The sequence below is a fragment of the Amblyraja radiata genome, chromosome 17 (assembly GCF_010909765.2).
Source record: "Amblyraja radiata isolate CabotCenter1 chromosome 17, sAmbRad1.1.pri, whole genome shotgun sequence".
Taxonomy (NCBI): Eukaryota; Metazoa; Chordata; class Chondrichthyes; order Rajiformes; family Rajidae; genus Amblyraja; species Amblyraja radiata.
Window position 1 is genome coordinate 28915529 of NC_045972.1, and position 12861 is coordinate 28928389.

General features: G+C 44.8%; 1 protein-coding gene across 1 annotated transcript; it reads left to right on the forward strand.

The window, feature by feature from the left end:
- The first annotated feature begins 2123 nt into the window (after window positions 1-2123).
- LOC116982649 (septin-7-like) lies at window positions 2124-3829 on the forward strand. Its single transcript, XM_033035960.1, has 3 exons — window positions 2124-2237; window positions 2696-2841; window positions 3212-3829. Exons 1-3 carry the CDS (start codon window positions 2151-2153, stop codon window positions 3249-3251), a joined length of 273 nt encoding a protein of 90 aa, XP_032891851.1. The 5' UTR covers window positions 2124-2150; the 3' UTR covers window positions 3252-3829.
- Window positions 3830-12861: the final 9032 nt, after the last annotated feature.

The following is a 12861-nucleotide window of genomic DNA, read 5'->3' on the forward strand; positions in this document are numbered from 1 at the left end:
TTCTTTTCACAGAGCTCCGATTTTGAAAAGCTTTCGGAAGATTGAAAGTCTGCGGAAACCCCCAAATAAGCAGCAGCCACTTGCAGACGCATCACGATGTGCACAACAAGAATTACAAGGCAGCACATCTTTGCGATGACACTTGATCTACCTTCCCTTTTTGCGGCGATCCTATCCCTCTCTTGCTCTCGCTGTCCAAGTCCAAGTTCAAGTTCGCGTTCATTGTCACTTAATCAACTAAGGTCCAGTGAAATTTGAGTTACCACACAGCCATACTAAGTGAAAAGAGCACAGCACATACATAAATTAAATTTAACATGAACATGCACGACAGTGGAATCAACATTCCTCACTGTGATGGAAGGCAATAAGTTCAGTCATCTTCCTCCTTTGTTCACCCGTGGTGGTCGGGGCCTTGAACACTCTGGCAGTTCGCCGCTGCCGACAGTCCGATGTCCAGGCCCTCTCGTCGGGATGATCAAAACACCGGCGTCGGGTCGGATGGAACAGCCGCGGCATGCAGTTCCAGAGTCGGCCTCTTCTTACCGGAGACCGCGGGCTACCCGGTGTTCAAGTCCACAGACCCCGCAATCGGAGCTCTTCTTCTGGCGATCCTCGGTAAAGGATCCCCGGCTCGGCGCCGCGCTCGCGGCTAAAGCTCCGAGCCGGTATCCAGGAAAGGCGCACCACTCCAGGATGTTAGGCCGCCAAAAAAAAGGGGGGGGGGGGGGGGGTGGGAGGGACGGGGGAGATTCGCACGGAGCAAATCGCATCTCGGTCGAAGTAAGTGATTGAAACAATGTTTCCCATAATACCCCCCCCCCCCAGCAGGTGGTCAGGATGCTTTCGATGGTACAGCGATAGAAGTTGGACAGGATCTGGGGGGACAGGTGAGCTTTCTTGTGCCTCCTCAGAAAGTAACGGCGCTGCTGCGCCTTTTTGATCAATTTGGTGGTATTGAGGGACCATGCAGATCCTCTGAGGTGTGTACCCCGAGGAATTGTAGTTGGAGACGCGCTCCACCTCAGTCCCGTTTATGTGGATGGGGGTATGCCTGCCACCTCTGGTCTTCCTGAAGTCAACAATGATTTCCTTCATCTTCTTGGAGTTGAGGACGAGGTTATTGTTGGCACACCAGGCTGCCAGGTTCTGGACCTCCTCCCTATAGGCTGATCGTTGTTGTCGCTGATCAGTCCTACCACCGTGGTGTCATCGGCAAATTTTATGATGGAGTTGGAGCCATACTTAGGGACGCAGTCATATGTGATGAGGGAGTAGAGGAGAGGGCTGAGCACACAGCCCTGTGGCACGCCAGTGTTCTGTGTTAGAGTGGAGGAGGTGAGGTTGTTGGTCCTAACAGACTGTGGTCTGTTGGTGAGGAAATCCAGTGTCCAATTGCAGAGGGAGGTGGTGATGCCAAGTCCGCTGAGTTTGGTGATCAAGCTGGCAGGGATGACAGTGTTAAAGGCGGAGCTGAAGTCAATGAACAACAACGTGATGTAGGAGTAGTTGTTGTACAGGTGGGTCAGGGCAGAGTGTAGGGCCGCAGATATGGCGTCCTCAGTAGACCTGTAGGCAAACTGATGGGGGTCCAGTGTGGGAGGGAGCCTGGCTTTGAGGTGAGCCAAGATCAGCCGCTCAAAGCACTTTGCGATGACAGGGGTGAGTGCCACTGGGCGGAAGTCGTTGAGACTCCCTGAAGCTGACTGTTCGGGCACTGGCACAATGGTTGAGGTCTTGAGGCAGGGAAATGCGTTTAGAGTGCTTAGGCATCACAGGCGAAGACGGCCAAAACATCTCGTTTCTGTGCTGAATATTTCTTTATTATTCTATGAACAGGATGCAGATGTTGACCTTGCTGTACTAACATTAAGGATAGTTAAAATGAGAAACTGGAGAGCGCATCCTTTTTTGTGAAACTTCCTGTGCCGACTTGCGTGCGACTTCCTTGTGGAAGGTACTTCAGTAAATGGGCACGTAGTCTGCTGTTCAATCTTGGGTTTGTTTGGCGGACGATAGGCCTGGTCATGCTCACTGCCTGCCCAGAACAAATTGAGGCACAGTTAAAGTGCAAGAAGGTAATTGACTTTTATTAATGCAGGAGCCCTCTGGCTGAGATGGAGGAAGAGCGTCGAGAGCATGTGGCGAAGATGAAGAAAATGGAGACTGAGATGGAACAAGTGTTTGAGATGAAGGTCAAGGAGAAGAAACAGAAATTGAAGGACTCTGAGAATGAAGTAAGCTTTTCTACCCACCATTCCCACCCCACGTCTCCATTGACCCTTCCGTACGCTTTCTGCACCTTCCTCTCTCTGTAGCCTTTGACTGCAACTAATGGCATTCTGGTGTCTTGTAACCCATCCATCTTGGTGTCCTCTGCTTGATCCAGAATATGTAATTCTGTCCCTACCTGGACACATCTGTACTGAAAGAGAGTGGTTGGTTTGAATTGGACATTACCCAGGGAGCATGACTGTGATGTACTCAGCCATTCAGAGTGTTATAGAAACTAAAGGCGCTCTTCTTCCTTTCCTGTTGCCACTCCCTCCCTCTTCACTCCTACTCCACTACCTTCCCCTTCTCCCTTCCCTGGCTTCCCCTCCTTCCGCTCTCACTTTCCCTTTACTGCCACCTCCTTCCTTGCTACCCCCACCCTCCCTCTCCTCCTCCCTTCTCTGTCTCCATGCCCCTGTAGCTGCAGCGCCGACATGAACAGATGAAGAAAAACCTGGAGGCTCAATACAAGGAGCTGGAGGAGAAGAGGAAGCAGTTTGAGGAAGAGAAAGTAGCATGGGAGGCAAAGCAACGCTTGTTGGAACAGCAGAAACTGGATGCTTCAAAGTTAGTAGTAAATGTACTTGAGGGAGTGCATGAGGAGATATGTGTGGGGGAAACGTTGAGTGTGAATGGGCATTGTATAGCAATGGGGAGACCTGCTCTTGGGTGTGGGCTGAGAAAATGAGGGAAGAGTGTGACAAAGGTGGCTGTGAGAGGTGAAGTGTAAATAAGGGAGCGTGTGCAGCTAGCTGCAGGTATGAGGGAGATGGTACATGGGTACATGAAAGGAGAGTGGAGACAGTGAGCATGAGATGAGGGATGAAAACTTGCATGCTACTGCATGTCACTGCCCTCCATGGACGGTTCCTCTTGTTCTGCATATTGTGTGTGCTGTGTTTGAGTGAATTAACTTTTCTTTTTCCATCCTTCCCAGAACAATGGAAAAGAACAAGAAGAAAGGGAAGATCTTCTGAAGAGGTTTATTATTAGTGGAAATGTTTTAAGGCTCATTCCTTTGGCCATACTGCAACGGAGAGACATCGCTTAAATCTGAGCAGACAATTACTTAGCTCCCTGCAAGCCCAGGACTAGTGAAAAAAACAGTAAATTCTTCATATGTCCCTGGCACTGAGCTCCTTTACAGTGGGCCTCTTGTCTTGTCTTAATATCCCATGAATCACAAGCTGTGTGGTAATGATGACATTTGGTACCTGCTGCTCATGCTGCATGCTCCTCACACTGCCCCCCATGTGAGAGTAAAACTCAGCTCCACATTCTGTCTGCTTGGTGTGTGATTGCCACCTAGTGGCAGATTCTTCATATGCCACACACTCATCTAACACAAGGATCACAGTGTGGCCCCATCCAGTTTGGCCATTGTATCCTCCTCTGGTATTAATTTCTTGAGCAAGTTGTGCAATTCCAGTGCTGGTAATTGTGGTTTGCAAAAGGTCAGCAGTCTCGTTGGTTCACACTGGGCCATAGAAACAGATCACTGAAGTGCTGATTTTAATCATTCAACGCAAAACAAAATGAACAATTTTTGTTTCATAATTGGTGAGGTTATGTTTAATGAGTGGTTTGAATATAGTGAGTCACGTGCGATAACAATCATTACAAATGGGCAGGACAGAAACATATTGATTCTCTATTTGTATTGGTATTTCACCAGCTCAAATGCCCCATGGATTCAGGATTGGTTGGTCATGAATGGGCCACCTGGTTGCCAGTCATGTGCAATGATTCCCTGTATTTGGAGTGACTGGTTTTCTGAATGGGGGCAGGAGCTTCTGTGTGGGGAGACACCTTGTCCTCCAGTCAAGCAAACCGATGCAGTTGCAGGTTGCCCTTCATTTCAGTTGATACAATGACGCAGCGGTAGAATTACTGTCTTAGAGTCAGAGATCTGGGTTTGATCCTGACTACGGGTGCTGCCTGTACACAGTTTGTACGTTCTTCCTGGGACTGTGGTTTTCGCAGTTAATTGGCTTCTGTAAATTGCCCCTAGTATGTTGAATGCGAAACTGGGATATCATAGAACTTGTGTGAATGGGTCAGCATGGATTTGGTGGGACGAAGGACCTGTTTCTACACACTATCTCTAAACTTAACAGCTGCAGGGTCCATGGTGACACTTCACATAATTTCACATCCAGCCCAGGAGGGGAGTCAGAAGAAAATTCTATGTTTTAACAAGTCTGGCGGCTACATTTCTTGAATCGACTGACTGGTGGAACGTGTCGTGTAAGTGGTGTAGAAAAGTGCTGGAGGATCTCGACAGGTCAGCAGCATTTGTGGAGGAAATGGACAACCAACGTTTTAGGTTGGGTCCCTGCATTAGAGTCTGAAGAGCCAAAACATTGTCCATTCCCTTCCTGAATGCTGCCTGACCTGCAAAGTCCTTCCAGCATTTTGTGTTTTGTTCAAGATTCCAACATCTGCAGTTTCTTGAGTCTCAAATATGGTATAGGTTTGCTGTGCTACTCTGTTACATGTAAATCCCGGGCAACCCCGTTTGTTCATTTGCTTCCTGTGGCAGGTCAATTGAGAAGCTGCATTGTTCCCTTCTTCCCACAGGTGCTTGTGTCTCCTGCTTATTTTCATTGCTAGTTTTGCATGGGGAAACAATCAAAGTGCTTTTAGATCACTGCAGATACATTTGTAAAATTGGTGTTGTAAGACATTACTCTGCATCAGCTCCAGGGTGGATCCCAAACCATGAATGACACAACAGCCAGAAGGTTGGTATTGTATTTCTCCCCAGCTGATCCATCTTCTTTGCATATGAAAGCTCAGAAGTTTCAGCCTTGTGTCCAAACCTCTCACTGCTTTGTGGCCACTTCTTCCTTCTGTACTGATGACTCTGTACTAGGTCGTGCACCCACATTCTCCATCGTCTTCCTCCTATTTTTTTGGTCTAATCTTACCCCTTCTCTCTTTCTCTCTCAATACTGGGTGTCTCCCTGTCACTGTCAAGGCATTTGAGTGCTGGGATGGGATTTTTAACCCTTCTGCTTTTTTTTTACATGTGCTCTGCATTGGGGCTTCTTGGCCTTTCTATGTTGGGAGGGGTCCCTTCCTCTCAGGCTCCCCCATCCTATATTCTCTACTTGCTGTCCTGGCACCCAGTGTCCTCACCAAATCCCTCTCGTGGAAATGGCTTTCTTGATCTGCACTGTGGTGTCTCAATGTTAGCTCTGAGGGGTGAGCTCTCCCTTATTGGCTCGCCCTACCCTATGTTGTATCAGTTGCCCTGTGCATTTTCTGCCAATAATTTGGTTCGCTGTGATAAACTTCCATCAGCCATGGTGTAAGCGGAGGATGAGCAACGACACTTCAGGGAGAGGAATTTGGAGCTGTCTCATTGAATTGAAATGTTATCCTTGGTGTTTTTTTTAAAAAGAAATAAGCTTTACTTGATGTTTTATAATCTTCACTGCCACTTAGTATACATATTGAAATAAATAGATAATCTCTCCAGTTCAAGCATTCCACTCGCAGATATCTCTGTTTTTGCTTTATACAAGTTCAGTCTGACCCCCACAGGTTGTACCCATGGTGTAGATGTGGTGAAGTGAATGGTTAAGATTATAACAAATCCGGTACAAGGAGTTTTGTTGCTGGTGATCAGTGCGAACAGTTCACATATCAGGCTACTAAACTAGAGCATGAAGAAATTAAAAGGGATATCCTGCACAGAACTCCCCAAAAATCTCTGTGCATATCCGAGCAAACTCCTTTTATTTATTGGTTTTGATTAGTGCTGATAAACTCTGAATGCCAATATCTATTTGTACTATTGAGCAGAATTTAGTTAACTGTCATGGATTTCCTATCCATGGATTGCTGAGCGGGTTGGGTCTATTCCACAAGGTTAGCTGACCAACCTATGTCAAACATATTAAAAAGTAAAATAATGCATTTACTGGAAATTGGCTCCCCACAATGCATAATCGCGTTCCGATGACTGGGTGCACCAGGCTCCCTATTCCTGTGGTCTGACAACAGACTGATGTGATGGAAGCATTAAAATAGGGTGATGTCACCTCCATCCCCTTCTGTTGCACACAGCAGGGTGATGCATGGGGATTTGCTCTACATTCCAAAATCACTAAAAGCTACAACGGTATGGTGCATGCTGATCAGGGGCAAAACGCACCAGGTGTACAGATACATAGAAGACATATTAATCTGAATACTCCCATACTGACTGCATCCTTGACATTACCTGTGGGAACTCCTCTCACTTTCTTCAAGTTTCTTCATGGGCACTGGCATGCCTGCCTTTTTGTCGATCACATCAGTCTTTGTTCCAAACGTACGTTGACACCATCCCCAAACTCTTTACTACATTGAAGACTACATTGATCAGGGTTGCTTCTTGCACCCGTGCAGAAATCATGATTTCATTAACTTTGCCACTAATTTCCACCTTGCCCTTAAATTCACTTGGGCTATCCCTGACACCTCTCTCCCCTATCATGATCTCTCTGTCTCTATCACTGGGGAAGACTATTGAGTTAGTTATCTGGTATTAACCTAATTATCTGGTCAATGCTTCCCCCCGTGGTGTCTGGGAGCTCAATATGCAGGTGTATTCAATATTCAGGACGGATAGACAGAAAGGAAGAGGAGGGGAGGGGGGGGGGGGGGTGGCATTGCTGGTTAAAGAGGAGATTAATGCAATAGTAAGGAGAACCACCTTGGATGCTGTAGAATCTGTATCGGCAGAACTGCAAAATAACCAAGGGCAGAAAACACTTGTTGGAGTTGTGTACAGACCACCAAACAGCAGTAGTGAGGTTGGGGATAGTATCAAACAGGAAATTAGAGATGTGTGTGGCAAAGGGACAGTAGTTATCTTGGGTGACTTTAATCTACATATAGATTGGGCTAACCATATTGGTAACACTACTGAAGAGTATTTCCTGGAGTGAATATGGGATTGTTTTCTAAGCCAATATATATATATATATATATATATATATATAGGAACCAACTAGAGGGCACGCCATCATAGACTGGGTATTGTGTAATGAGGAAGGATTAGTTAGCAATATTGCTATGGAAAGCCCCTTGGGCAACAGTGACAATAATATGGTGGAATTCTGCATTTAGATGGAGTGTCACAGTTCCATCAGAAACAGAGCCAGAGGAAGCAGCAAACCAGAGGACTGGGAGAAATTTAGAATTCAACAGAGGAAGAGAAAGGGGTTAATTAAGAGGGGAAAGATAAAGCATGAAATTAAGCTTGCGGGGAACAGCTTTAGATATGTGAATTGGAAAAGATTAGTGAAGACAAATGTAGGTCCCTTACATTCAGATACAGGTGAATTTATAATGGGAAACAAGGAAATGGCAGACCAGTTAAACAAATACTTTGGTTAGGACGACACAAACAATCTCCCAGAAATACTACGGGACCGAGGATCTAAATAGGTGTTAAATAGGGAAGGTGTAAAGTGCGGAAGAGATTTACTGAAATGATTCCAAGGATGGTGGATTTTAGTTCTGCCGATAGACTGCAGAAGTTAACGGGGTGTTTTCTTAGTGGGTTGCGGGGAGATTTGAGCCGGGATTAACTAATTGACTCGTATAACTAAAGGTTAATGATTACTGTGCGGTCAACTATCGAACACTATATGACCAGTAGGTGGCGATGATATGCCACGTATTATGTGTGCTCGCCGCCATGTTAAATACATTTACTCTGAAGTCCATGTTGTTTCACAGCATGAAAAAGAAACAGCATTATTATTCCTTTCACATCCCGTCACAAGATCTTCTTTAAAAAAACAGAAATGACATCGAATAAAGTTGATAAGTTTTATGATAAGATTTCTCGCCCAAGCTCTCATAAGGATCAGGTGGTCTTGTGAAGCGAGAACTTCTAATTTTCGATGCCTTTCAGCGTGAATTGACAGGAATCTATGATATTCAGCTGGTGTGATGCCATCAAGCTAACAAAAATCCATCAAGCAATCAGCAACTTCCTACACAAGCTAACAAAACTGCCCATCACAATTAAAACATTCTCAACACATTTTTGGTCAAGAAAAAACATTGGACATAGAACAGCACAGCACACGAAATGCCCCTCTCGGCCCACTATGTTTGGGCCTAATATTATGTCAATTTAAACTGACCAGCTGCCTAGACATAATCAATATCGCTCTATTGCGTATCCAGAAGCATCTTAAATGCCATGATGGCATCTTCCTCCACAACCACCCCTGGCAGGTGCATTCCAGGCCCCCGCCACTCTGTGTAAAAACGTGCCCTGCACCTCTCCAGTAAAATGTCCTCTAGAAATAATTATTTTTTAAGCAGCTGAGTGCTAACGGAAATGTAAAAGTAAACTTGAGGTTAAAGTACAAATCGATGCACGGAACCGTACTTCCACAAGTAACTGCCAATATTTCACCAATTGTTTGTCAGAAAGGTTGGTACTCCTGACAAGGAGGGCGGAATATCCAATTTTTCTGTGAATTGTTTGATTTCTTGATTTCCTCGTCTGAACTCCCCGTGCAGTTGTAGAGCGGCTGCTCCACAATGCCAGAGACCCAGTTCAATCATTCTATTTGTTTATTATATTATTCATTCAGTACTGTGTTTACAAACCTTTTATGCTGCCGCACGTAAGAATTTCATTGTTCTGTTTCAGTACATATGGACTACCTATGTACTGATAAAACATGGCCACACATCGCCAGAGGCCAGGGTTCAATCCTGACCTGGTATGCCCTGTGCGGAGATTGCGCGCTTTCTCCATGTGGTCCAGTTTTTTCCCCTCCCACATCCCAAATACGTGCCGATTTGTATATTAGTTGGCCTCTGTAGAGTTCCCCTTGCGTAGGTATTTATAAAGTGGTTGGCCGAAGGTCGGCGTGGTCTTGTTGGGCCAAATGGTTCAAGGGTGAATGATTCAATGGTGATTTTACTGACACATGAGCGAAGTGCCAACAGAGAGAAATTAAAAAGAGTCCACTGGAGCATTGCAATACCCCGGATCCCCGATTAGCAATTGTACAGAAATATACTGAGGCCGTTTGCAAGAGGCGCCATGTTTTGGCGCCATGTTCAAAGTACTCGCTCCAGTTCTTTCGAGCCATGCAGTTTCAAGCAAGTTCAATGGTTTTTCCCATCTCCAGCCATTTCGTTCATTGGAAATTCCGTAAACAAGAAGGTAAGATTTAAGAAGTTATGTATGTCTAACGTTGATGTTAATTTAATCTTCAGGGTGACACCAGGAAAACAGCGGGTAGTCCATGGAACCTGCCTCCACCCGCTGAGTTTCTCCAGCATTTTTGTCTAACTACCATTTTTGATTTGTTTTGTTTTGGTTCTGCCCATCACCTTCATTCTATGTCCCATAGTTATCATTTTCTAGAAACTGATTCCCTCACTCCACTTTCACTCGAATGTGCTCGTGATTTAACATCCCACGATCAAATCCCCAAGGTATCTTTTCAGTTCTATGGGAAACTTCTTTCAGCTTCTACAATCTATCCACAGAACTAAAGTCCCTCATCCCTGGAATCATTACCATAAATAGCTACTGCTCCTCACATGTCACCGCAGAGGCGATGTAGTTCAAAATTACAGCATCAAAACAGGTCTCTCGAGGTCGGCTGCGGGTGACACCCCCTAGAGTCGAAGGTGGGCGGGCGAGGGGAGAGGGACACAAGCAAAGATACTAGAGGAGGTGACACCGAATAGAAACTAAGCAGGCCTGTGGAACATGCATACACGGGTAGGAGATTTTTTTTTAATTGGAGTCATCGGATGGAGCGAAGAATCAGCTTCCGCCTCTATCATTGGATCCTCAATGTACTGACCCACAGAGAGAAATGAGTGACAGCATCTCCTCCACAATAACAATCAACACTGGTGGCTCGAAAAATTGCATTCTCAGTCCCCTACTATACTTCCTTTACACACGATTGTATAGCTAAATTCGGCTCAAATTACGTCTTCACGTTTGCAGACGATACCATTGACAGAAGGTACTATCAGCAGAAGGCACAGAAGTTTCAAAGCGGAAACCACCTGACTCAGGAGGAATGTGAGACTCAGGCATCTGAACGCTCCTTCCATAAGCTACATTCGATTCACCACTACGTGGTGCACAACAACACCACTACCGCCACACACCCCATTGTGGACATTGGTCTTTGTCTAAGGAGTTTATGCGCTGCAATGGTTAGAAATGAGAACACTATGTCTATTTCCCCTTTGGTGTATCTATTGTACTTGAGTTTGAACTGATTGTATCTATGTATGATATAACTGATAGGCTTGGATAGCATGCAAGACCATGTTTTTCATTGTACCTGTGACAATAATAAACCCAAACCTAAATGTAAAATGACCGGACAAGAAGATTTATGCATTCTCTTTAGCAGAGTTAAATTGAATGAGTTTCAGATGGAAGGAGATGATGTGCGCCAGGGAGTTGTCAGTGACTTAGGATGCCGTCTGTGTTCCAGTGAGTAACTGAAATCTGAGAGACGTCCAGTACAAACAACATTTCGGGGAGAAACATAGAAACATAGAAAATAGGTGCAGGAGTAGGCCATTCGGCCCTTCGAGCTTGCACCGCCATTCAATATGATCATGGCTGATCTTCCAACTCAGTATCCTGTACCCGCCTTCTCTCCAAACCCCCTAATCCCTTTAGCCACAAGGGCCACATCTAACTCCCTCTTATATATAGCCAATGAACTGGCCTCAACTACCTTCTGTGGCTGATAATTCCAGAGATTCACCACTCTCTGTGTGAACAATGTTTTCCTCATCTCGGAAACATGGCATTTAATGTTTTACATCAGTGTTTCACGACAAAATTATTCTCTTAGTCAAGTTTCATCTGCCCAACAAATCTTTATTTCGAACTATATTCCTTCACAGATGGACCGAATATTCTCATATTTCTGCTCCAGCTAATATTTCTTATTTCAACATCTGCCAGCAACACGCTTGCTAAAATATTTACCGGTAAAAATGTTAGTGCACTCCTTTCTTGTGCAAGTCCCAACAGCAGTCAGATTCGGCATATTTGCACAGTGGCGTACTCTTAACAGGTAAAACAAATCAATATCGGAACTCTTATTCTCATGATAATTCAGCTACACATGACTTTCCCGCCTTCTTAGTTACAGAAATATTCTGCTAAACGTTTTATTCATGATTTTCAACGGCTCTGCGTCATGTTTACAAGAAGACTCCAGAAATATCATGGTTTAGGCAAAGCTTCAACATTGCTTGTTAATTTATCATTGTATTCCATCTTGTCCGTTGCCTTTCATGTGTGGAATCTAAACAAATAATTGGTATTTAAAATAGTTAGTGTATACCGTCATGTCCCGAAATGTTTTATAATTCCACAACATTAATTAAGTTGATGACCTTTAAACTAGATTATATTAATTAATTAATGATTTGTCAAATAACATTTAGCTGCAAGCTTTCAGACCAGACTTGCAGTACTGAACAAATACGCGCAAAAGCGCAGGCGCAGCACGCTCACACCCAGAGAGAAAAACGGGCATAAACCTTCTTACAAACCCATGCTCATGAAAAACCCAAACCACCTAAACAGACGTGCGCTCACAGATACGCACACACACGCACACGCACACGCACACGCACACGCACACGCAAACGCACACACACACACACACACACACACGCACACACACACAAACACACGCGCAATACACACACGCTCGCACACACACAAACACATACACACAAACACATACACACAAACACGCACGCGCACATACACACATACGTTTACACACGCACGTATACACACGCGCACGCATACACACCCACGCACACACGCACGCACACGCACAAACACACACATACACGCACAGAAACACACACACACGTACACACACTCTAATACACACGCACACACAAGCGAGCATACACACACAGAGCCACACACACACGCGCGTGTGCAATGAGCAAGAAATAATGATCCGCTTTAATTTGAAGTTGTCAGAATTGCCACATTGACATTTTTATTAACAGATGGCAGTTCGTGTGGTTCAGGTTAATGTAGTCTCCAGCTCATCCAATTATTTATTTGTCCTGCTACATCATTTGAAATTCATCGTTCATTGTTCATTGTTTCAAGTTGATATCTAGAGGTTATTCACACCCCTTTCGTTCTTATCTTTTGCGCCATTTACGATGGTGTACTGGCGTATGTTCAATCTCCTCCTTAATGATCTATAAAATCAACGGATTTTGTAGTTAGCTCACAACCGTGTACAGTCGCCCAAATGGTTCGCAAAACACTAGGAAGAAGGAATATTCCATTCGCCGTTCAGGAGAAAACCGCATTTGGCTCCGTGTTTGTTTCACATATTTCAATCGCTCAAATGGATACTAAAATCGCTACGAAAGATTATATTGATGAATGTTGGTAGAATGTTGAATCAAAGGCGTAAAAATGTGATCAGGGTAATGTTGCAACAATTGGGCGTTAGCTTGTTTACATTAGATTTGGAATAACTGTGACAAGCATTGGGCGAACAGAATCGCAGAATCAGGTCTTGTTCGTAAGCA